The sequence below is a fragment of the Tenrec ecaudatus genome, chromosome 14 (assembly GCF_050624435.1).
Source record: "Tenrec ecaudatus isolate mTenEca1 chromosome 14, mTenEca1.hap1, whole genome shotgun sequence".
In the NCBI taxonomy this organism is placed as follows: domain Eukaryota; kingdom Metazoa; phylum Chordata; class Mammalia; order Afrosoricida; family Tenrecidae; genus Tenrec; species Tenrec ecaudatus.
The window spans coordinates 85,293,156-85,319,791 of NC_134543.1; the positions used below are offsets into that span (position 1 = coordinate 85,293,156).

At 43.5% G+C, this 26,636-nt stretch overlaps 1 protein-coding gene and 1 non-coding gene across 2 annotated transcripts in view; both read right to left on the bottom strand.

Moving 5' to 3' along the window:
* Positions 1-26,636, bottom strand: part of RPGRIP1 (RPGR interacting protein 1) — a 55,442-nt gene that overhangs the window by 893 nt on the left and 27,913 nt on the right. Inside the window, 5 exon segments of the mRNA XM_075532232.1 lie at positions 4,142-4,272; positions 10,791-10,875; positions 17,041-17,233; positions 21,894-21,994; positions 25,841-25,970. Coding sequence (XP_075388347.1) covers positions 4,142-4,272; positions 10,791-10,875; positions 17,041-17,233; positions 21,894-21,994; positions 25,841-25,970 — 640 coding nt within the window.
* Positions 21,704-21,840, bottom strand: LOC142427126 (small nucleolar RNA SNORA42/SNORA80 family). Its single transcript, XR_012779946.1, has one exon. It is a non-coding gene; the product is annotated as a small nucleolar RNA SNORA42/SNORA80 family (small nucleolar RNA).

Consider the following 26,636-nt stretch of genomic DNA (forward strand, 5'->3'; position numbering starts at 1 on the left):
GGCTGGGATGAGACCATCTATGGAAGCGGCCTCATCTCTCTCCCACAGTGGGGTTACACTGCTCATCTGCCGTTTAGCAACCCAGTGCCGCCTCAACGGCATCAGCAGGAACTCCAGGTGTTGGTACTGAGCCTGCGCACTGGGGTTCTCCAGTGGGAAACACACAAGCACATCAGGGAGGGTGCTTAGGAAGCTGTTGTAGGAATTCAGTGCAGAAAGGAAACGGGGTGAATGCGTAATGGGGGGTCAGAGATGGGGACAGATGCAAGAGGTAAAATTAATGGAGTTCTGTGATTGAATGTCAGCAGTATGGAAAAGACTGGTTCGTTTTGGCTTAAGACAACAAGGTAGATGGTGGATATTCACTAAGCCACAGAGGTCCTGAAACATTTTAAACGGGACCAGTTCACTGTCCCTCAGACCTATTGGAGGGCCAGACTATAGTTTAAAAAAAAATTCCTATGCACACTGCACATATCTTATTTTGAAGCAAAAAACAAAATAGGGCAAAAACACCTGGTGGGCTGGATAAATGTCCCCGGCGGCCGTAGTTTGAGGAGCCTGCACTGAGGCATTATGTGGAGCAAAGACCGTTAGGGTTTGAGGTACCAGTGGGGCATACATGTGATAGCTGTTAATTTGCACAGTATCCAATTTTATTCTGGCCCACAAACCGACCTAAAGGATTAAGACCTTGGAAGAAGGTACAAGGAGGGGCGGCTGTTAGACTAGATTGAACTAGGAAAATCCAGCATTCAAAGAAACAGGCCCCCAAAAGAATAGTGGAAACAAAGATTTAGAACAGTGGTTCTCAACCTTACTAATGCCGTGACCCTTTAATAACAGTTCCTAATGTGGTGACCCCTCAACCAAAGATTATTTTCATTGCTACTTGATAACTGTCATTTTGCTACTGTTAGGGATTGAGTGGCCCCTGTGAAAGGGTTGTTCCACCCCCCCACAGGTTGAGAACCACTCATTTAGAATGTCCTGAATTATAGAAGTTAGTAAAATAGGAGGAAAGTTAAAAAAACAGTACTTGTGAAAGTGTGATCTTCAAACCAAACTCACCGCCATCAAGTTAATTCTGACTCATTGACCCTCTAGGGCAGGTAGAACTTAGCCCTGTGAGTTTCCCAGACCCTAGGAGTAGAAACCCGCATCTTTCTCCGACAGAGTGGCTGGTGGTCTCAAACTGCTGACCGCTGTCACCAGGGTTCCTTAATGTTTTCTTAGGTGGTGCAGAAGTACAAATAGTGTATTGCAATGATCAACACATAACCACCACCATCCCCCAGGGGGATGAACAACAACATAAATGTGGGTAAAGGGAGACACTGGTCGGTGTAAAATAGAAAAACAATAATTTATCAAGGAGTCATGGGGGAAGGGGGGTAGTCAGTGAGAAAAGAGCTGATACCAAGGACTCAAATAGAAAGTAAATGTTTAGAAAATGGTGGGGAATAGAACTGTGTACTCATCTATATGTTAAGAATTAAGGTTACAGGTGTGTATTGGGCCTCAAGTATTTCCTCAACATAAGAACACTTTATTCTAACAGTCTGGCATTCTGTGATGCTCACCTTCCCGACATGATCACCGAAGACAAAATGGGTGCATAAGCAAATGTGAAGAAAGCTGATGGTATCAAGCCATCAAAAGATACAGTGTCTGGGGTCTTACAGGCTTGAAGAAGCAAACAAAGCCCACATGGAAGAAGCACGCCAACCTGTGTGTGATCATGAGGTGTCGATAGGATCAGGGATCGGGTTTCAGGCATGTAAGACCTAGAATAAAACCATACCCAAGGTGAATGGGGGGAAGCGGGCTTGGAGTGGAGACCCAATGCCCATCTGTAGACAATTGGACAGCCCTCACAGAGGGGTCACAGGGAAGAGATGAGCCAGTCAGGGTACAGTATAGCACCGATGAAACACAACTTTGCTCTTTGTGGCTTCACCCCACTATCATGACCTCATTCTACCTTACAAATCGGATAAGACCAGAGCATGCACACTGCTACACTTAAGAGCCTGAAACACAGAGAATCCAGGATAGATAAACCCCTCAGGGCCAACAAGGAGAGTAGAGATACCAGGAGGATTCGCCAAGGTTGGGGGGAGAAAGGGAATCAGAAGGATCAGTCTAGAACCCCCTCCCAAGGGGATGAATAACAGAAAAGTGTGTGAGGGGTGACGGAGGACAATGTAAGATATGGATAAAATAACCTGTAACTCATCAAGGGTTCATGAGGGAGGGCAGGCGGGGGATGGAGGGAGAGGGAAGAAATGAGCTGATATGATGATAGCAGCATATGTGCAAATGTGCTTGACACACTGGATGTATGTGTGGATTGTGATAAGAGATGTAAGAGCCCCCCAAAAATATTTTTTAATGATGATGGCAACATATATACAAATATGCTTGATACAATTAATGTATGGAATGTTAAAAGAGCTGTAAGAGGCCCCAATAAGATGATTAAAAATAATAGTACTACAGAGAGACTCATTCAGCAAATGTTCCAAGGACAGGAGAAAAGGCAGGTGCAGAGCAAAAGAGTTGGCTTTGAAGATCCGAGAAAGCAGGTTGGAAAGCTGTGTGACAGGGAGGTCGTCGTTAGGAAACGGTGTTTTTCTTTTGATTAAAACATGAACGTGAAAACAAACGCTCTTTGGCTTAGTGATTCTGAGGTGACTAGCGACGACATGGAAATGTTCCTGACGTACAAAAGGCATGGACGAGCAGAGCGCGGTCAGGGAAGGGGCACTGGGAGGAGAAACTGCTGGGCACTGCCTAAGCACCTTCGTTGTCTGAGCTCCTTTCGCCCTCCCGACAGACCATGCAGCGGGCACTGCTCTGATCCCCACCGTGTGCTCGAAACAGACACAAAGACTAAATAGCTTGCCTGAGCAAATAATCTTGTTTCCGAGATTCAGGGACTTAATAAGTTGCTCTAAAGAGGGTCCCTCAAAGGTTTGTTAATTACAACCAAATTACCTTTTTTTATTATAACAGCAAACTTAAGTTTGCATAAAATGAGCTTCAAAATACCTATATGCAGTGTACTCTGATGTTTTCTAGTCTACAACTTTTTTCGTTTTCAGTTTCTGGTTCTGACTTACTAATGTGATTTCCTCTTTCAGTACTGGCTTATGATTAGATGTTTGACACGTTCGTTAGTCTCATGATCCCAAGTGTCTACTGGAACCCAGGAGGACATGTTTATGTGATGTCCCGAGTGCACAGGGTGATAGAGAATGATCAGGTGTGAACAGAGCAGGGCCCACCTAAAGGCATTCAAAAGCACGTATTTGGGCCTACAGCAGTCATTAGGAGACTATGAGAGTGCTGGTCACACTGTCAGGAGAGCTCTCTGTGTGGAAATAGGACAGAAGGAAGGCTCGTTTAGAAAATGACTCCAGTAGTGGGGACATATGCAAGGCATTTCTGACAGAGTGTTTAAAGCCGAGTGACCCATGGGTATGAAGACAGGCGATTCGAGTGTCTAGTTTAAGAAACCGAGGGCAGGAAAGTGTATGATGGTTACACATTGGGCTGCAATCCACAAAGTCAGCAGTTCGAAACCCCCAGCAGCTACTGGGGAGAAGGACAGGGCTTTCTACTCTCAGAGACAGTTACAGTCTCAGAAACCCGCAGGGGGTCACTATGAGCCAGCACTGACTCAATGGCAGTGAGTTGGGTTGTGGAAGAGAATTCAACAATTCTGATGTTTAAAGTTTCTGTGAAATTAAAAGAACTGTCTTTAAATTTCTGTATCTCAAACATTGGAGATTCACAGTCTGCATTAATTCCCCACTCTTGTCTCCCCTCCAGTCCCTGAAGACCACTGGTCTATTTTCTGTCTCTCAGAATTTGCCCACTCTGGACATTTCCTATCCCTACTAATTTGGTAAAAGCAAATATTGGAGAACAACTAATGAAGAGCCCGCCACTTGTTTATCATAATGTGGTCATTAGGCTGGTGAAGGCGAAAATATACAAAATTTCCATCCAGTTTGTCTCGCCTCAACTTGGTAGTGGTAATTAAACCCCGAAGGTAGAACAACAACAAAAGACTAAGTTGGTTTTCTTAATGTACGAAAGAAACAGGAATGCTGAGCAAGTATGTATTACTCACTGGCTAGCTCTTGCTGCAGAATGTCTTTTCCCGATTCCAGGATTGGCCACAATTCCAGATAGGCATATCCTACTTCTTGACATTCCTCATTTTCGTCATCCTCAGGGTCACTGACCACTATAAACTTTAAACTGAAAAAAACAAAGTTTCTTTAACTCAATTTACTGATATTTTAGGCTATGAAGGTAAAGCAAAGATAAAAGCAATCATGATACAACGGCTTTGCTTCCATTTATAATACTACAGTGGTCATGAGTTGGCCTATTCCCACAAGGTTAGCAGTTCAAACCCGTTCACCAGCCATTCTGAAGGAGAAAGATGGGGCTTTCTGCTGCTATAATGATTTACTGGGAGGGGGGAGCGGGGAGGGAGGGGGAAAACGTGAAGTTGATATCAAGGCCTGAAGTAGAAAACATGTTTTGAGAACGATGATGGCAACATATGTGCGAATGTGCTGGACACAAATGATGTATGTACGGATTGTGAAAAGAGGTGTATGAGCCCCTAATAAAATGATTAAAAATAAATAGATAAAAAAAAAGATTTGCCACCTCAGAAATGCACAGGTGGTCTGCTCTGTCCTCTAGGATTACTCTGAGTTGGATTCCACTGGATGGCAGTGGATCGCAGGTGACGGTAGCAGAAGAGTGAAGAATCGGAACCTTTCAAGAGGGAACTGAGGGTGGTGTCGTGGTTATGCTTTGGACTGAGAACCGTAAGATCCCCAGAGTTAGAAATGCCAACTGTTCTGCAGGAGAAGGGACTTTCTACTCCAGTGAAGAGAGTCTCAGATTCACAGGGTCCAGTTCTATGGGATCACTGTGGGTCGGCATCGATAGCAGTGAATTTGTTTTGGGGTTTTTTGTGGGGTGTGTGTGTGTATGTGTGTGTGTTTCTGAAGAGACTCTTAAGGTAATGTAGTTCATTCAGTTGTCTCAAGCTGTCAAGATAAATCCCTTGTAAGATCACTTATAATGTTGAAAAGATTTCTTATATATAGCACAAAAACCAATGCTCTAAAAGAAATTTGAAGAGGAGGCTTTAAACTTAAAATAGTTGGGTGTCAATACTTAAAGGAAATAAAGAATGCAGAATTGCAAAGCCAATATAAAAATTAGTCTTTGGAGTGCTTTGAGTCTTGAAAAATGGGATGGTCAGGTGTGCTGTACAGTGCCTTACAGATAGTGAGTGGTCAGTAAGCATGGTGATGACCTTGACTTAGCCTAGCAAAATGATACAACTATAAGAATCCCATTGCTTCTTTTATTTTTTTAATTATAAAAATGTTGGTTTAAGCCAAAGACTGACAAGCTATAACCTGTTGGGCCAAATCTGACCAACTTCTTGTTCTGCTTTTAAATTGGTGTTTTATACATATACACACAAATTTTCCAATTTAAAAAGTTAATTTTATGATTATGTAATTTTAAGAATTGAGATGAAATTCCCAAACAGTCAACAATTGCTTAAAAACAAAGACGAGAATGGAAAGGGACAAGGACACGAGTTGGAAGTGAAGGAATCCCCCACGTAGAAAGCCTAAGAATGTTTATGCACTGTGCAGAACATAACCAGTGTCACTGCACATCCTCTGCAGAAACTGTCCAACAGGAACTTCACCCAAAATGCAGTGCAAGGGGGAGGAGGGGAAAACAAGGAGCTGATTGATACCACGGGCTCAAGTAGAAAATGATTTGCAAATGATGATGGCAACATATGTGCAAATATGCTAGATACAATTGACGTATGTATGGAATGTTATAAGAGCCCCCAATAAAATGATTTTTTAAAGGCAGTAAAAAAAAAACTGCAGTTAAACATGATCAGTTTTTAACTTGAGATAACATTTGTCTTGTAAAGTTTACAACTGAAAAAAAAATAAAGTTTACAACTGGATGGTTTTTCATTATATTCAAAGCACTGGGCAACCATCCCCACTTTCTAATTCCAGAACATTTCATCACCTTCCCAGTCTCATCTCCCCTCCAGCCCTGAAAACCTCAGAACAACTGTCTGCCTCTCAGGATGTATCTCTTCTGGCCATTTCCCGTTGCTATGAATTTGATAAAGGCAAACGTTAGAGAACAGCTGATAAAGAGTGTCACCACTTGTCTGTCAGTTTGTCGTACGGTGGTGGCTTGTGTGTTACTGTGATGCCGGAAGCTATGACACTGGTATCTCGAATGCCAGCGGCGTCGCCCAAAGTGAACAAGCTTCAGCAGAGCCTCCAGACTAAGAACAGAGTATGAAGGAAGAACAGGCTCTCCCTTTCAGCGGCCACAGCCACGGAAACCCGCGTGGATCGCCGTGAGACACGGTCAGATACTGAAAATGTCATAGCAGGAGAATGTTGTCAGAGACGGTGCTAGAACATGAGCCCCTCGGGACAGAGAGCACTCCAAAACTGCTGTCTCAAAGTTATTGCTCGGTGCCGTTGAGTCGGTTCTGAGCCACATCCACCTTATGCACAACAGAAGGAAGCCGTCCCCATGCTCAAGCCGCTGCTGCAGATGGAGTAAAGCCTTGGGGACCATCACTGGCTGAAGGAGCATGACCGCAAAGGAGAAGAAACAGCTGCGAACACTTGGCATGTGTGCAGGATGAACCTAGGACAACAGGTGAGGCGTGTTACAGATGCAAGGGAACACATGAATATCCACATTCTAGGCATCAGTGGGCTGGAATGGACTGCTCTTGGCCATTCTGAATCAGAAAATCATGATTTACTATTCTGGGGTGACAGTAGGAAGGGCACTGTTTTCATCATCAAAAAGGGCATTTCAAGATCAACCTGAAAGTACAATGCTGTCTATGACAGGATCATCACTATCTGCACACGAGGAAATGAAGTTAATGCAACTATGATTCAAATTTATGAACCAGCCAGTAAAGCCAGTGATGCAGAGACGGAAGGATTCTATCAATGTCTTCAGTTTGATATTGATCAAACATAGAATCAAGATGCATTGATCATCACTGGCAATTGGAACACAAAAATGAGAAAGAGGAAGGAACATTAGCTAGAAAAATGTGGTCTTGGGGATAGAAACGAAGCTGGAGGTCACATGATAGAATTTTTCAAGACCAAGAACTTCTCCACAACGCAAATCTCCAGAGGACATTTACAAATCCACACGTGGACATCGCCAGAGGGAACAACAGAAAGCAGATTGACCGCATCTGAGGGAAGACACGATGGAGAAGCTCAAGATCAGCAGCTGACACCAGGTCAGGAACCAACTGTGAAACAGACCGTCAATTGCGCACATGTAACATCATGATAAACTTGAGATAAGACTGAAGTTTTCAAGGACTGGATCTTGCCGGGGTCCACAGTCAATGCTCATGGGAACCACAGTCAAGAGATCAGGTGAGTATTGCACTGGGTAGATCTGGTGCACAAAACCTCTTTCAAGTGTTAGAAAGCAAGGAAGTTATCCTGATCTAAGCCTTGCTATTTTCAGTCTTCCCATCTGCACGTGCAAATCGGGCACTGAGTAAGAAAGTCGGATGAATACTACATGCATTTGAATTGCGGTACCAGAGAAAAGTATCCAAAGTACCACAGAATGCCAAAAGAACAAACATCTGTCCAGGAAGAAACACAAGCAGCATCTCCTTAGAAGAAAGGATGGCGAGACTTCATGTACTTTGGACAAATTATCAGGAGAGACCTGTCCCTAAAGGACATCATGCTTGGTACAGTAGAGAGGTGGCGAGTAAGAGGAAGGCCCACAACAAGGTGGATCGACAAAGCGACTGCCACAACTGGCTCAAACAGGAGCAATGGTGAGGACAGCGCAGGCCCGGGCGGGTCTCATCTGCTGTGCGCAGGGCCAAGCTGCATTGTAACAGGCTGAAGGGCACCTAACAAACAACACCCAATGGAGCACGCTCCGGAAGCAGGAAAAGGACTGACCATTCAATCTCTTCAAAGCCCGCTTGAAATGGTTAAGCTGAAAGGAATCATTGAAAATGAAAGATTCTTCATTTGTCTTTTTAAACGTTTTCAAATTAATCAATCATTTTATTGGGGCCTCTTACGTCTATTATATCAAATCATACATCAGTTATCTCAACTGGACATGTACAATTGTTGGCATCAACAATTTATAAACATTATCTTTCTTCTTGAGCCCTTTGAGATCAGCTCTTTATCCCCCCTCCCCTGACCCTGCCACCCCATCAACCCTTAATATATATGTATTGTCATTATTTATGTATATCTTACACTGCCCTAACATATTATGTTTTGTTATTATTTATACATAACTTACACCACCCATTTTACCCCATCACCTGCTAGTTCATTGGGTTTTCATTTCTGTATCATTACAGAAAACGTCAACAATGAAATAGATAACACTGGCCCCCAACACTCAGTTTCCTCCGAAAGGAGGGGTACACATGCCTGACACAATCCTCAGCGCTTTACCTATGTTATTTCAATGTTATTCTCACAAGACCCTCCAATATCTCAGAGACCACACAACTGGTCAGTGGAGGAGTTAGGATTCAAAACCAGTCTGGTCTGATTCTATCTACTATACCAGCCTGGCAAAACATGAACGGCGAAGGCGAAAGCCATTCAAACTCAAGGAGGTCCCAGCGGAAACGGAATTGAAAAAGATTACCCCTGTGAGAGAATGAACAGAAGCAGCAGCTCTGGGGAAGCTGGGGTCCGGTGATAAAGTTAATAATTGTCCACGAGGGGAAAGCCAATCACTTTGCTTTTCCAAAGTTCTGGGGACGGTGATAGCTGTCTGTCCACTCACTGCCATACATTCAGTGCTGACTCACAGACACCTTATTGTACAGCGTCTGCCCAGGGAGTTCTGAGCGGGTACCTCTTCACAGGAGTGGAAAGCCTTGTTTTTCTCCCGCAGAGCAGCTCGCAGTCTCAAGCGGCTGACCTTTCGGTTAGCAGCCCCCGAGCCTTATGGCACAGTGCCACAGACCAGATTCACCCACAGCTTCCCCTGGCTGCTTTGTCAGCCCTCCCTCAGACTAACCAGAAACAAAGAAAATGCCGATTGGGCAAGTCTGAGAAAAATGAATGCCAGAGTCCGGAGGGAACTGACTGTGATGATGGATATCCACCTCTTTCCAAAGTGACTCTACCTGTGGACGTGGACGGTATATGAATATTAAATCAAGAAAACCACTAAAAGAAAATGCTTTGGAAATGATGATGACAACAAATGGGTTTCCTACAATTGATGCATGGATTATTACAGAGCTGTAAGAGCCCCCAAAATATGGTTTATTAAAATTAAAAACCCAGCTCTGTCATATGAAAAAAACCAACAAAATGAAAACTACTAAAAAAAGAAAACCAAGTTGACCGTGGTGTGCACGGGTGGAGGAGGCCGAGTTGCTGCTGAGAGAGTGTGGAGGGTGTGAATGGCGGGCGGGGGAGAACCTGGGCAGGTTTTCACAATGATCGCACAACAGAGTATTATTACCAATGAACATGAAGTGAATGTGCAGAAGTTGCTGTGTGGTGCTGTGCACATTCATGCCACAATTTAAAAAATCACAGAGTACAAGAAAGAAAAACTGGTTCTAAAATAAATTGTGGTAATGATTGTACCACTCTTCTTGATATGATTGAACTATTGAAAGTGCCGATAAAGCTTTTTTAAAAAAGAAAAATGCATCAAAGCCACAGTCCTCCTGTCTTACCATACACACAGAAAGGAGCTACCTTTATTGAAACAAATGAATCTAGGATGCTTAGTTAAATTTCAAGTTGCTGGTGTTAATAAGTAAGTGCCATGCCCTGCATCTGAAGCCTTCTCAGATTACAGGTATTTAAAAAGGACAGTTGGCTTTCCTAAAAATTTAAAGATTAAAAAATTTTTTTTTTAATTTAGAATTTACTTCAGGTATGCCAAAGTCAAATTTTTTTAATGCTCATTTACTGGGGGCTCTTACAACTCTTGCTACCATCCATACATCAATTGTATCTGACATATTAGTACACATATTCCCTTGTTCTTTTCTAGATATTTACTTTCCATTGAGCCCTTGGGATCAGCTCCTCTTTTTTTCCCTCCTTCCTCCATCCAAAGTCAAAATATAGAGTATTCCTCTAAAGCAGTGGTTCTCAACCTTCCTAATGTCATGATCCTTTAATACAGTTCCTCATGTTGTGGTGACCCCCTAACCATAAAATGATTTTCATTGCTACTCCATAACTGTAATTTTGCTACTGTTATGAATCACGTGAACCCAAAGGGGTCACAACCACAGCTTGAGAATCGTTGCTCTAAAGGAAGTAAGTAAGAACCTAAATATAACATTAATACATAATATCAGATGAGCCAGCAACAGCACTGGGTATGTGCGAAACAAATCAAATTAGTGCATTAGGACAAACATCTTGTCCATTCCAGAGAGGGGACTGTTCATATTCAATTACGTCATTGCCAGAGACTAATCCCCATCGGGGCTGACACAAATGAAAATGTAAGTAAATCTATGAAATCATATCATTAATCAAGTAGTCATAAACATAAGTTTGTTAAGGGTCAATTACTTGAAAGATGTTCTTTTACAATTCAACATCCGCACAATAACAAATGCAAACTCCAGGACTCCTGCCTAAATACCATGTCTCCTTCAAAGTGGCAGAGCTGGTACTTACTGCCCTTGCTCAGGATCTTCTCCATTCAACATGGTGAACAGGAAATGCCTCCTCCCTTGTTGCTCCAAGGGATCCAGATCTATCACTTTAGGGGAGAAAGAAGAACCGAAAAGAAAAAACAGAGTCATATTCCATTGCTATTTTGGCATTCTAATACGTTAAGAAATCACTTTATTGGGGCTCTTACAGCTCTTACAACAATCCATACATGAACTGTATCAAGCACATTTGTACAGATGTTGCCATCATCATTTTCTAAACATTTACTTTCTGTGTGAGCCCTTGGTCATCAGCTTCGCTTTGTCCCCCTCTCCCCTTCCTCCCACCACATTATAACTCATAAGCAATAAGCAACTGTGATATAAAAAGGAGTTTGGCAAAGTATGGCTCATGGGCGGGTGCCATTTGTGTCAATAAAGTTTTACTGGAACACAGCCACGTCTTTCCGAGTACATACTGTGGACGACTGCTGCACTGGCAGAGTTGCGACGGAGACTGTATCAATCACAAAGCTTAAATATGTACTCTCTGGCCTTTGAAGAAAAAGTTCATTGACCCTTAACGTCTGCATGGAAAACTTGTACTCTTCTAGAAGCTGTTAAGCGACTTTCCAGAAATTCCCCCTCAGAGACAGAACCGCATGCACCTATCCCACGGATATGGAGCACGCACGACTTCTGAAAAAACCTCGGCGTCTCCCATTCCCAGCAAAGCACTGTAACTACAATGAGCAGTCCCTCCGAGCCAGAGAACCCTTTAAAGTGCCAAACCATGAGAGTTTGGGGAAGCCACCTTCCTGCCTCTATGTCTGACCAAAATAATCCTTTCTCTCAGTGAAACAGCCTGATTCCAGTAACAACGCTATATTTGCCTAAAACAACCCCCACCCCACCCCACCTTCCCACTCCCAAAACCAAATGTGTTTCCATCACTCTACAGCTGGAAGAATTCTAGGAGGCTGACTTTTAGGGCCACGTGGAGATGGGGGTTTCCTTCATGATGTTTCTTTCTCTCAACCTGCAGCCTCCCTTACCGCCTCCTCTTACTGTGGGGATGCGCAGCTCCAACAAACTAGCGGTGTTTCCCAGCCTCCTTCACAGCAACAGGGGCCAAGTGATGACGTTCTGGCCACTGAACTGGGCAAAACTTCTGGGAACACTGCTCAGAAACTCAGCTGCGAGGATTTCCTCCTTTGCCCATCAAGGGTTGAGGTGACCAAAAGGTGGCCTTTTAAGGCCAGTGCTAAGATGAGAGAAGGTATCCTTGGGTAGCATTAGGGTTCAGAGCTGGACTGCTGAGAGAAAGGTTGGTGGTTCAAACCTGTCCAGAGATAACACAGAAGGCAGGCTTGGGAATCTGCTCCCCAAGGACCACAGCCTGAAAAACCCATGGGGTGCAGTTTGCTTGCACAGATGAATCACCATGAGTTGGAATAAACTTGACGGCAAGTCGGGGGGGAGAGAAAAGAAAGACAGGGTTTTGGATCCCTTATGGCACGTCAGCCCTGGACTGCCTCCCCCAGACCATGTCCAACATGACGGAGAACAAGCTTCTATCTTACAGGACAGGATGTACTAAAACAAAATCTAGTTAAAGAAAATCAAATTGAGAGCAAAATAAGAGTTCCTAGAAATTAAAAATAAATATTTGATAGAAGATAAAATTAAGGCAATTTGATAAGAAGTTAAAAAATAGAGTTTCAGGATTAAAATTATAAGCTAAAAGATGAATTTGGAAGATCCAACAGCCCGTGAAGACAAATAGGAGAGAAATAGAAAATATTAGGGACAAAATTATCCAAAATTTTAAAATGCAATAATTTTTCCCCAAACTGGAAGCCATGAGCTTCCACATTGGAAGAGACCAGGGAATAGCAAGAAAAACTGCAGGGCAGATATATCAATTATCCTCAAACTTGAGAACAAACAAAGAAAGGGCCTTACTTTTCTGGGAGTTGGAGGTAGAAGAGAATGCTAGTTTTCTTTATAAAGGTAGATGGGAGGGAGGGAGTACATTTGTCCACACACATAGAGAAAGTTAACAGAATATTTGTATATGTGTACTTACCTTTTCTATAAATATATCTATGAATGAAGTCGAGTAGACAGAGGGCAAAGTCATGAAAACATCGAAGGCATACCTGAGCACCTTGAGAGACTCAGGCCCCTATTCTCCAGGGACAGCAAAGTCAATTAGCATGACAAAGTCCACAAAGACAATGTTCTACATCCCATATCTAAAGGGACTCTCTACTGAGATCTTAAAACCTCATCTAAGGTACCACACTGGCTCCTCCCAGTCTGGGAAGAAGAGTGATTTAGACTGAAGACACATGGAAAGAATTAGTCCAATGTAACTGATGGACCAAAAACCATCAATTTGCATGATCCTGAGCCCAGAGAATTAGATGATATCCAGCTACTATTACCAACGGCTCCATCAGGAATCATGTTAGACGGTCCTGGATAGATTAATAGAACAAGATAGAACAAAACACAAAATCATTAACCCTAGAACGCCGAGCGCAATGTTTCCATAACATTTAATTAAATGTATATATTAATAGATATATATTGATAACTATAAAAGTAAAGAATAAAAACAAAACATTTTTTCCTGAAATTAATTATTCAGGCATTATAGGGTTAAAATACAAGCAAAGAAACAAACAGAAACAGGCTGACTGGATAGAAATTAGTGGACTTCTGTAATTATTACTGTTTGGGTCCGGTCCAGACTAGGCAGCACCCATCTCCTTTCCAGCTCCTCAGGAAGATAGAACTTCAAGGCCCCCATTTCCAGCCTCTCCGGAAGATGAATAACCTATTGAAGTGTGCATCTTCTGCCCCAACATTCCAAGGAGCTTATCTCTCCAGACCAAGGTTGTGCAGCCCCTGTCCCAGCGCTCCAGGGAGCAGGTTGGCAAACAACAAAGGCACTTCCCACAGATCGCATCCTGACTCAAGGTCCTGCAGCTGCAAGCAAAACATCTCCCTTCTTGTCAAAGTATCCCTCCCTAGCTCGAGCCCTGTACCTCTCTCACCGCCTTACCGACAAGCTGCGATTTCCCTGACCCAACTCATTGGGTCTCGGAACCTCCCAGGAGTTCAAGGCGCTCCTGGCCCTCTCTCTGCTCTCCCCTCCTGGGAGCTCTTTCCTACCCTAAGAAGGCCGCTCTTGACCTCACACTCTTTGTCTCAATCCTGTCTCCATCGGGTCTCAGTGTTGACCTCTCAATTACCTGTTGGGTCTGGAAAGTAACTCACCTGATGACCCAATTTTCAGTTAAACAGCAGAAAAGTCTATAAAGAAGACAATTCTACTTCTAGAGCACACACCTTACAATAATCAACCATTTGAGACCCAACGGGCCGCATTTGCACCAAGACAAATACAGAAGGGTTACAAAAGGAGGTGGAATGGAAACAGGAAACACCAGGAGAAATTAGGATAAGTGGAGGTACTGTGAGGGGATTGCAATGACTTAGATGAAATGAAATGTATGAAGCGTTAAATGTATGACTGATAATTGCAGTGCATGGCAGTTACATAATCTCCTATCAACTTGTAAAGAGGCGAAGTCTAGCCTGTCAATCAGGTCGTAGTTTGATGACCTCATTTGGAGCCACAAAGGAGAAAAATAGTTCACTGGAGGCCAGACACATTTCTCTGCTTTGTCTTGCTGGGAGACATTCCTGATGGTAAGTCACAGGGAACTACGCTGATGGAGCTAGAGCCGCCACATGGAGACCCACGCCAGTATTGAGATGCTTCCATTGCCACTGGAACCACAAGACTTTCCACCCACTGGCCCGTCATCTTCCTGCATTCAGTACCATTTCATGTGCTGCGTGAGTCTAAAGAAGAATTTATGGGCTGGTATTGGATACATGGGCTAATAGCAGACATATGGACTTGATCTAGACTGGGCTGTGATCTTTCTTAATAGATAATTACTCTTTGATATAAAGCTCTCTCTTACACATATATGAGTATCTCTGGATTTGTTTCTCTAGTCAACCCCTGTGTAATCTTTCACCCAATTCACATACAATTTTTTTCTTTTAAATATCTCACCTGGATCTGAGAAATCACAAATCAATGATTTTAATGTTCAGAGTGAAAATGTTTTGAACCTAGATTTTTGTTTGGTCAAAGTGTAATCCGATGTGGGAAATAAAGAGACTTCATGCCCTGAAAAGATTTATTTCCTATGTGCTACCTCTTTAAAAAGCTACTAGAAAATATGATCCATTCATAAGAAAATTAATGAAGACAGAACATGCTACAGAATCCAGAAGATGAAAAGCCGTGTAGGAGAGATTAAAGGGATGTGAGCTGAGGCAAATCTTTGCTGATATCACATGGATCTTGGCTGAAAGCAGAGAATATCAGAAAGATATTTACCTGTATTTTATCGACAACACAAGGCCTTCCACTGTGTGGATTACAAGAAGCTATAGACAACCTTATGATGAACAGAACTCCAGACCACTTAATTTTCCTTATGAAGCACCTGTACTTGGGCCACGGGGCAAGAGTTTGAACAGAACATGATGTGCGGTTTAAAATACGAAAACTATGCATAAGGGTTCTACCCTTTAACCATATTCTTCGATCTGTGTGCTGAATGAATGATCTGCGAAGCCGGATATGAAGAATAGGAAGAGGAATGTAGCATCGGGATTTGAGAAGCCCTCATTCATTCATAAGCTGTGACATGCTGCGGACATGACTCTGCTTCTGAAAGTGAAGAGGACGTGAAGTATTTACTGATGAAGATCCAAAGGGTGTGGGACCAATTGAACCTCAACATAAAGAAAACAAAAATCCTCAAAACTGGACCAATATGCACCATGGTGAAAAATGGAGAAGAGATGGAGGTTAAGTATTTCAGTCAAAAAACCAAGTGATATATTTATTGCCTTGGGCATGTCTGCTATACACGCACATTCACGTCCACACACAATCCCAGACTCACGGACATGGAGTCAATTCTGGCCCACAGTGACCCTTTAGGACAGAGTAGAACTGTCCCTGTGGGTTTCTGAGGCTGTAAAATCTTGATGGGAGCAGAAGAAACCTTGTCTTTCTCCCACAGAAGAGCTGGTGGGATCAAGCTGCTGATCGTGGGGCTCATAGCCCAACGTGGGACCCACTGTGCCACCACAGTACCACACAGATCCTCTTTTAAAATCTTACAAAGCAAAGATGTCACTTCTAAGGACCAAGGCACACTTGGCCCAAGCCATGGTATTTTCAATGGCCTCATAGGCATGGGAAAACAGGACAATGATTAAGGAAGAACAAATAAGAATGGGTGCATCTGAATTTATAGGGTTGGTAAAGCACATTGAGCGTGCCGTGGACTGACAGAAAAATACAGAAATCTGTCTTGGGAGAAATAAAACCAGACTGCTCCTTTGAAACAAGGATGGCATCGCTTCTCGGCCTTTTGGCTAAGATCAAGTGTGAAACAACGATGGCAAGATGTTGCCTCCTCCCATCAGGCAGGACCAGTCTCTGGAGACAGATTTCATGCTTGGACAAATAGATGGTGAAAAGAAAAAAAAATAGATGGTGAGTGAAAAAGTGGAAGACCTGCCACAAGAGGAGTGGACACAGTGGTTGCTCAAACTTAGTCATGACCGTGAGGGTGACACGGAATGGGACAGTGTTGAGTTCTACTGTGTACAGGGGTCACTGTGAGTCGGAACTACCTAGATGGCACATAACCACCACCGCCGCCGCCATGAAAAATAACAAAGATGAAAAAGCAAAGCAAACAAAATACTGATTTTAAAAGATAGAGTCAAGGTCACACTACTTGGCTCTGTAAGAATTAATATTTAAATAGCCATAATAAGGTAAACCATTACAATTGGTTTAAATAAAAACTATGATAACCTATATGGAAGGGAAGGACTGGGGGCGTGGTGAACGAGAGCAGAAGAGAAAGGGAGTGGGCACGGTCTAAACGTGGTGAATCGGGAAACTGCAGAGAAACATCACTGAGAAACACGGAGGTAAGCACGAGAAGAGAAGTTAAAAGTGGCTGGGGTCGTCTGTGGTGGGAGATGGCTTATGGAGATCAGTGGAGCAAAGGACTAATTATTTTTTATTAAAATCTTTTGGCCTAATTGATGTTTTAAACGATACACATGATCGTGTTAGTAAATGAAGTGAGTGAAGTCCAGCGGGAGTTTCTGTCTCCCGGCTCAGGCCCTCTCCCCATCACCACGCGCCTCACCTTTGCTAAAATGGAAGTGAATCTCTTCTCCTGCCCGTGGCTTCCTCAGGGACACTGGCGTCTCCGTCTCCGATAGAGGCAGGTCGCAGAACCTGTACTCCACGTACACCTGCTTGATGTGCTCATTAGACATCACTTCAGCCTCTGGGTAGAAGGCTAGCGAGATGATTTCAATGCACATCTTCTCTGAACTCTGATCAAGAACATATTTCCTTACAGGTTAGGGATGTAGCAAGTGTTGTATTCCCTCTATTTAACACATCACTCACTCACTCACTCACTCACTCACTCACTCACTCGGTGCTATCGAGTTGATGCTGACTCGTAGTGACCCTTTAGGGGAGGGGGTTTCTGAGACGAACTCTTTAGTTAAGGAGAGGAGAAAGCCTCGTCTTTCTCCCTTGAAGATGCTGCTGGGGGCTTTGAAGTGCTGACCCTGTGGATTGCAGCCCAACACATAACCACTATGCCACCGGGGCGCCTATACTCTCTAGAAATCACACGTCGACACCCTCAATCGAACACATTACTGCATGAGGACACAGCCCAGGTAAAAACGACACCAAGAGGCCAGCTGACAAAATTGCCACAGCTACGTTGTGGGGAATTTGGATTTGGTTGTTTGGGTCCAGCCTGTCCACTGAATCATTCCACCCATCCTCTGCAAACAAAACAATCCAAACCACATCTGGACAGGGAACCTTGGTTAAACGTTCTCAGTGGAAGCCACATCAGCATCTCCCCCAGGTTGGGATTTAAGAAATCCGTAGCTTGATTTGGAGATGTATTGGCTGCTTCAGCCACTAGGAGTGAGGCCTGGTTGCATAGTGGTTGGAGGGCTAAGCTGCTAGCCAAAAGGCCAGCCATATGAAGCCACCAGCAGCTCTGCCGGGAAAAGATAAAGATGTGGCAGTAGGCATGTGTACAAATGACAGCCATGGGAAATCCGATGGGCAGTCGGACTCTGTCCTATCGGCTGCTGAGTCAGACACGACTGGATGACTGTAATGAGTTTCCAGGTTCAGCAGCTGGAGGAAAGGACTGATTTCTAGACCCACCTAAAGGTAGGTCATCAGAGTAGGCCACCCTGGACAGAAACTCTGGTACTTTCATCTCGGCTTCAGAGTAGTTTACCAGCCAAAGTCTTATGGGTGTGAGTCCCTGTGCCCACGTTGTCTTGAGAGATGCCAGGGGGAGGTTCACTCTTGCGTCAAGAAGTCAAATGAACTCAACATAAGCCCCATCCTTCAGCATCATGACACTACTAAAGAGTCATGCCACGATGAGATGACCTCATCCCAGCCATGTCCCTTTTCCTCAGTAAGTGCCTGCCTGGCCATGTCTTTCCTCTAGGGCCTGTTCTCCCATTCCAGTCTTTTCTTCTCTTTGAAAGCTTAGCAGGCAATCTGACACCCATCTGAAATCAGCAATATCTCCTTCCACCAATAAACTCAAAAGCAAACTTACTGCCCTCTAGTGGTTGCCAACCCATAGTGACCCAATAGGACAGGGTAGAACTGCCAGCAGAAAGCCCAGTCTTTCTCCCGTGGAGGGGGGCTGGTGGTTTCAGACCGCTGACCTTGTGGACTGAAGCCCAACATGTAACCATACACTCCCAGGAATCTTCTTTTCCTCCCACGCCCTCTTTGTCATCCAGCTTCCATCTCTGGCAGCTCCCTGTTGACGCATGGCTGCAACGATTGTTGAATGATCTTCAGTAAAATTTTATTTGCATGTGATATTAATGATATTGTTCAATACTTTCCACATGCTGTTGGGTTAACTTTCTCTGGAATGGGTACAAATATGGCTCTCTTCCAATAGGTCGGCCAGCTATCTCTCTTCCAAACTCTTGGCATAAATAGGGAGGCGTTCCCGCTCTGTGATAATTTGTTGAACCATTTCAGTTGCCATCCCAGCGATTCCGTGTTTTTCTGTCGTGCCTTCTCTGCAGCTTGGCCTTCTTCCTTCAGTACCCTTAGTTCTTGACAGATGCTGCATCTTTGATTGGCTAAATGTCATCTAATTTTAAACAGTTTTATTGGCACATAATCCACTTGTCATATAATTCAGTAGTTCCATCACATCAGCTACTTCTTTTTGATACAGCGGCTGTTCTCCTTCCAGCTGCTTTTGATGGATCCTGCTGCATTCAGTATTTTGCCTGTAGAATCCTTCAATACTACAACTTGACGTTCGAGGGGTTTTTTGTTTGTTTTTCAGTTTAGGTTTTTTTCACCTAGAGATATGCTGAGCATGCTCTTCCATTTTGGTTTTGATTTCTGATCTGCACACTTCACTATCATGCTTTATTTTGTCTTCTAGAACCATCTCTTGAAAGGTTTGTTCACCTCTTTTACGGCATCATGCCTTCCACTTGACTTAGCTTCTCTATGTTTAGCAAAGGGCCGTGGTGGCATTGTTTGTAAGCACTGGACCGCTGCCTCTGCTCACTGTGGGTACTCGACAGTCAAGAGCGACTTTGAGAGTGTCTTCTGATGTCCACTTTAGTCTTTGCTGACTCTTTAACCACCTTTTGCCTTCCTGGAACACATCCTTGATGTCATCCCACGACTAGCTGGCTCTTTGGCCATTAGTGTTCAGTGTGTGAAATCGGTCCTTGAGATGTTCTCTACATTCTGACGTGAGAAGACTCCGGGTTGCATTTTGGCTTCTCGTGAACTGGTTTTCATTTTCTTTATCTTCCGCCTGAACTTACAGATAATCAATCAATGATCTGTGTGTTCCACAGTCGGGCCCTGCCTTTGGGTTGGTTGGTGCGATTGAGCTTCTTCATCGTCTATTTCTACAGATGTAATTGATTTGATTCCTAAGTATTCCACCTATGTAGTGAGGTCCACATGAATAGCCATCATTTATGCTGTTGATTAAAGGGATTTGTAAAGAGTTGGTTGCACAAAATTACACCATGTGTTCTCCAGCTTAATTTCTATCACCAAGTCTATATTTTCCAACTATTAATCCTTTATATTTCCCATTTTTGCATCCCCAATTACCATTAATTACCAATGCATCTTGATAAGTCTGTTTAACTAATATCAGATTGAAGAAGTTGGTAAAATTCTTCAACTTCATCATCATCATTGGATTTAGTGGCTGGTGAGTAAATTTTAATAGTACTTGTATTAACTGGTATTCCTTATAGGCATATAGGTATTATTCTATCACAGACAGAATTATATCTCAAGATAAATATTGAAATGTCTTCCCTCTTCAATTTGCCACTCCCACTGTACACTATGTAAGTATCCAATTCAAAATGGCCAACACTAGTCTATTTCAGTCCACTAACGTTACCGATCTTTATGGGTTCGATCTCTTTTTTTTATCTCATTTTTAATGACTTCCAGTGTACCTAGATTCGTGCTTTGTACATTTCATATTCTGATTTTTAATATATATTCGCAGCTGTTTCTTCCCATTTGAAGTCATGCCACATTAATGAGTGAAGGCCCAGGAAACTTTTCCCACGTGTCACTGAAGTGGATGCTACTTGGAGGCGGCGGCCTCTTCCCCAGTTGTACTTCTGCACTCTCCCACCTGAGGGGCTCTGCGGCAGCACTGTCATCTGGCCAGGGCCAGCTGCTAGCCATAAGGTTTTCAGTGGCTGTGTCCTCAGGAACGGACCACCCAGCTCATCTTCTTAGTCTCTTCTGAGCTGGAAAATCCACTGAAAGCTACTCCCAATGGCTAACCCAGCTGGTGTTCAAAATCGTGATGGCGGAACTTCCAGCGTCACTGCAGCAAGCCAGCCACCACAGTCCCGCAGACCTGGCTACTTGACTGGGAGTCTTCCTGGAGTCGTCTCTGTTGTTTCGAACGAGGTCCATACCCTCCGGTTTGAGTTTCTTCTTTCATTCAGCCACTCATCCAACAAATATTTCTGAGCACCTACGTAGCACTCCAGTGGCTCAAGAAAACTGTCTGTGTTTCTGTCTCAGGTCTATTCCCACCATGATTGTTGAAAACATCTGAGGATATTTATTTATATCTCTATTTTTAACTCTACCTAGCCATTCATCCGTCCAATCATCCATTGTAATTAGTTACCAAGGAGTTGAAACGGAAATGTTTAATTAAACATTTATAATATGCTTTCTCGTGTTAAAGATTGCCTGTTCAAAAATTGCAGAAACAGAATAACCCTTCCAAATAGAAACCATTCCTCCATTCCAGACTCCACCTCCCCGAGGAAATCTTCTCTCCTCAGATGGTGGAAAGGCTGAATCAGGCTTGGCATGAATCACAGGACACAAGGAAGGGCACAAGAACCAGAAGAACTCTACAAGGGACTCAGGGCGGCAGCGAAGAGTTGAAACATGTATTCACTGACACCATGAGAAGAAAATGGTCCTTTAGTTTATGATGTCACAAGACTTCCATCCATGCACAATATAAATTAAACTACATAGCTTTTACTTCCCAGCGGGTTCATTCCATTTTGGGGGGGCTTTTTTTGACCAGGGGGACAGAAAAGCTCATCAGACACATGTGGAGCTCACGCCAAGGAGGAAGCACCGTGTCTGGATACCCTCCGCCCTTTGATGGTACCCACGCTGTTCTCAGCTGACTAAGCAAGATTAATTGAAAATGAGGCTTAGTGTTCACAAGGATGGTCTAATAGTCTCAGACCCCCACCCCACACTGTGCAACCCGCTTCAGTGCCGGAAGCCTATGGGCTAGGAGGCAAGGCAATGGTTTGGGGCTATGGTTTGCTCTGGCGTGGGACATGGTGAGAGGCCCATGGGGCTGGGCAGGTTCATCAGATTTGACCTTTACATAGATTTTTCAGGAAGCATAGAAACTGTCATTGCTTATCATACGCTACTTACTGCCTTGGGAAGTTTCTTAGACATGGGCGCCACTATGATGTCATCACTATCAGTAGTCTGTGCTTCACTCGCTTCCGAAGCTTCGTCACAGGATGGTCTCTCTGCTGGAGAAGAAGCTGGGGTTACCTATCTGTCTCAGAGCACCCTGTTCAAGTCCAGGGAAAACAAACCCAGTACCCACCAGCCATCCCGTCGTCTGTTACACGTTTTGAGTGTCAAGATTTATGCGACACTGACTCAGAATCAAGCCATCTTTTTCAAAGATTCAATGATTTAGAAGTTTGCCCAATACAGTTTCCATTTCTAAAAAGGAGAAGGGCAGGCAGGGAGTGGGGGGAGACAGAGAAAGGGGAAAAAAGAAAACGGAATGATAGAAAGGAAAAAAGAAGAGATAACGGGAGGAGGAAGGGCAGCAGAAGATGGGCATTCTTTTGTAAGGGGTGGTGAACAACCAGTCGCATCAAAATAACCAAGTCCGAGGGAAGGAGCCCGGCGAAGGGGGCCAGATCGCACTGTCCAAAGACATCCTCAAACATCAGCTCACAGACTCTTCTGACAGTGCAGCCTTGAAGCTCCTCCACATTGAGCCACAGGGTCCCTTCCCCTCCCCTTGAACTGAGATGCGCTTTTGCCATCTGCCTCGACCAAGGGAGACCGGTGGGAGTGACGCAAGTGACTTACGGGGTTTCCATGTAAGACTGTCATGTACCCCTGCTTCCTTCCTTGAGGACTTTCATTCTTTGACCCCTCAATCTGATCGCGAGGAAACCCAGGCAGCCTGCCCAGGGCCCGGGTCAGCTCCCAGAGGACAGCCAAAACAAGCCCACCAGTAGTCTGCAAAGTGGATCCACAAGCGCATGGACTGCTAGCAGGGCTTCCCGGGGGCTGTGTACACCACTGGGAAGATCTGCCTCGTTCATAGGGCTCTTGCTTCACCGAGTGGAACCTGGAGCTTCTGTTTTATTATGTGGGAGTGAGTATAAATACCCACCGGGAGATGAGATGTCAACGAGAGACCAGCCATTCAAGGATCCAAAACTAACTAGAGTTGTTGTAGGTAGTGTGTGTGTGTGTGTGTGTGTGTGTGTGTGTAGCATTTTATTAAAGATTGGGCTTTAAAATGAATTTTAAAAATTTTTTTTCAATTGAAAAAAAGATAGGACTTTCTACTCCTGTAAGCAGTCACAGTCTGGGAAACTCACAGGGGGTTACTATAAGTCAGCATTGACTGAATGGTAGTGAGTGTGAGTGTGTATGTGAGAGAGGGAGAGAGAGCGAGAGCAAGAGCGAGAGAGCATTTTATTAAGGATCCTAGGTGTCACTGTGGGATAAGCATTGAGCTTTTAATCACACAGTCAGCAGTTCAAACCCACCAGTTGCTCTGAAGGAAAAAGATGAGGCTACCTGCTTCCATAAAGATTTTCAGATTCAGAAAGCCTTTATAACAGTGGTTCTCAACCCCTTTGGGGGTCGAACGACCCTTTCCCAGGGGTCACCCGATTCATTACAGTAGCAAAATTACAGGCATGATGTAGCAACGAAAATAATTTTATGGTTGGGAGGAGGGGCGTCACCACATGAGGAACTGTATTAAAGGGTCACGGCTTCTGAAGGTTGAGAACCACTGCTTTACAGGGTCACTATGCATCAATGTGTTTGACTTGGGGGCTGTAGTATTTCATTATGTGAGTAAACCTCAATTGATCTTTCAGGCTTCTCACTGATGGCAAGCCCATGTATACCAGAGTGGAACTGTGCTCCGGTGCCTGATTGTGCAGAAGTAGGTAACCAGGTCTCTTTTCCAAAGAGTCTAGGGGTGAATTCAAACATTGACCCAAATGATCTTTTCTTTTTTTTAAGGACTACCACAGAAATAATATTATAATATCTCCTAAACACATAATATTAATTCTGGGGGAGAGCAGGGAGGGAGAAGGAAAATGAGGAGCTGATGCCAGGGGTTTAAGTGCAGAGCAAATGTTTTAAGAATGATGAGGGCAATGAATATACAAATGTGCTTTACACAATTGCTGTATGTATGGATTGTGATAAGAGCTGTATAAGCCCCCAATAAAATAATTTTAAAAATATTATTTCTGTAGTAGTCTTATAAAAAGAATTCATAACCTGAATCTAATGGAAAAAAATAGCAGATCAATATTTTTGAGTAACCTACAGACCAAGTAGCCTCCAGTCTTCAAAAGCGTCAATATTGTGAATGGCAAAGGAAGGCTGAGAAACCGCACCAGATTATAGGAGACTAAAGAACAATGTATCGATGTTATAGTTTGTAAATTTGATCATTGTGCTATGGTTACATAAATTCCTTCTTTCTTTTGAGAATTTTCATTTTATTAGGACAAAGTTACTGAAACGTAGTACTTAGAGGGCATGATGGCTACAATTTATTCTCAGATATTTTTCTGAAAAATGTTCAGGCAAAAACTTAAAATATGGTGAATGTGGGTAAAGAATACACGGAAATGTTTTGTCCTGTCAACTCTTTGGAGAGTTGAAATTATTTTAAAGCAAAGCATTTTGAACCTCAAGATATCGATTTCTATAACATTTTGCCCATGCTAAGACTTTAACACTCAGGTTTTTATCTCCCTGAACCTAGTAAAGCACAGCAGTTGCGGACTTTGGTCAGACAATTCCAGTACCCGGAGTCCCAGCAGTAATCAGGCCACTCTTATCCCTGTAGCTTTGCAAGTACGTCCAAAACAGAGCTCTGGCTCACAGAGCAAAAGAAACTCAGACTGGGGCTGCCTTCAAGGCTTCAGGCCAGTCACCTGGGCTCTTGCGCTGGATAGGCACCAGACGCAGACTGTCGTCCGCATGACTCCAAGAAGCATGGCTCCTTCTCTTCAATGCCTTCTTCAGCCTTGCAGTGTCCCAAGGCTAAAGGTCCAGTCATCGCCCTGATATAAGTTAGGTAATTCCTCCAGCTCTTTTGGGTCCCTTTGATGCTTCTCAGAACATTAAGAAGATTGTTTATCAATGTATTAACTTCAGCTTTTTAGTTGCCATCACTGGGGAGTTGGTCTGAATTACCTAACTTGCCATGACTGTCACCTAGAATTATCTCTACTTTTCCTTATAGCACAAAAGGTCTATTTTAATTTAAGAAAAACTTAGATTAACATTACATACGCGCCAACATGTGACTAAGCTAGTTAGTAAACTGTATACAAATTATAGAAAAGTTACTTCTCAAAAAAATAATAATAAAAAAGAAAAGTTACTTCCTTTAAGAACTCCAGCCTTGGTGGGTCTAACCATCACATTTGAAACATAAAACTGGGCCTAAAGTCTTCTTTTTTTTCTTCTTTTTTTACATTTTATTAGGGGCTCATACAACTCTTATCACAATCCACACATATACATACATCAATTGTATAAAGCACATCCATACATTCTTTGCCCTAATCATTTTCAAAGTATTTGCTCTCCACTTAAGCCCTTTGCATCAGGTCCTCTTTTTTTTTCCCTCCCTCCCCGCTTCCCCCTCCCTCATGAGCCCTTGATAATTTATAAATTATTATTTTGTCATATCTTGCCCTGTCCGACGTCTCCCTTCCCCCCCTTCTCTGTTGTCCGTCCCCCAGGGAGGAGGTCACATGTAGATTCTTGTAATCGGTTCCCCCTTTCCAACCCACTCACCCTCCACTCTCCCAGCATCGCCCCTCACACCCCTGGTCCTGAAGGTATCATCCACCCTGGATTCCCTGTGCCTCCAGCCCTCATATGCACCAGTGTACAACCTCTGCCCTATCCAGTCCTGCAAGGTAGAATTCGGATCATGGTAGTTGGGCCTAAAGTCTTCTTACGTGTTAATCGTCCATGAAAAATTTAGTACTGTGAGGTGACGGAAGAAAGTGAATAACTAGCTTGATAGATGTAATCTCACCATTAACTAGCAGAAGTAGATCTAGAACAAACAATACCATTTACAGGATGTTCCTTCGGTTCCAATGCTGAGCAGTCTGATGTCTCTTCATTTTGTTGGTTTATTTTCAAACCATCGTCTACGGAGACTTTACGCCCTGAGAATTTCCACTCAGTGAAGTTCATCTGCTTAAGACAACAATACTATTGTTAGTAACATCTTGGTTCTCTCTCTTAAAAAAAGAAAATCAAACCCACTTCCACTCAGCCAATTCTGACTCAGAGAGTAACACTGCCCCTGTGCGTTTCCCAGGTTGTAAGTCTTCACAGGAGCAGAAACCTCATCTTCCCCCAGAAGAGTTGGTGGGTTTGAGCTCATGGGTTTGTCCTGCTGACCTGTGACTAGTAGCCCAACGCATAACCCGCGACACCAGCCGGTCTCCTTTTTACTATATTTCATTTTTAATCTAACATTTGCTTTTACATGAATACAAATGTATTACATGTTGCCATTAGAAAAGAATGTCTAACAGATGTTAAGTGACGTTGGGGGGTTTGGGTTCTACAAAGTGACTTGACTCTAGTTTTCTATTCAGAAAAGGTAGTCGCTAGCACAGAGTAGGTACTCAATGAATGCTTGTCCCCTGATTTGTTCCACTTAACCTTGAAATAACGAGGTAAGGGCAGCGGTACTAAGATTCTCAGCATACATTCAAGAACCCATAATCCGCTGACTTAAGTGAAGTGGAAGTTAAATGAACAACCTAGCGTTTCCCTGTGTTTGTGGATGCATTGTTCATCACAAAGAGCCACGATTGCTGTTCATCATGGGCTCGCTTCTATCTTGAGAATAAC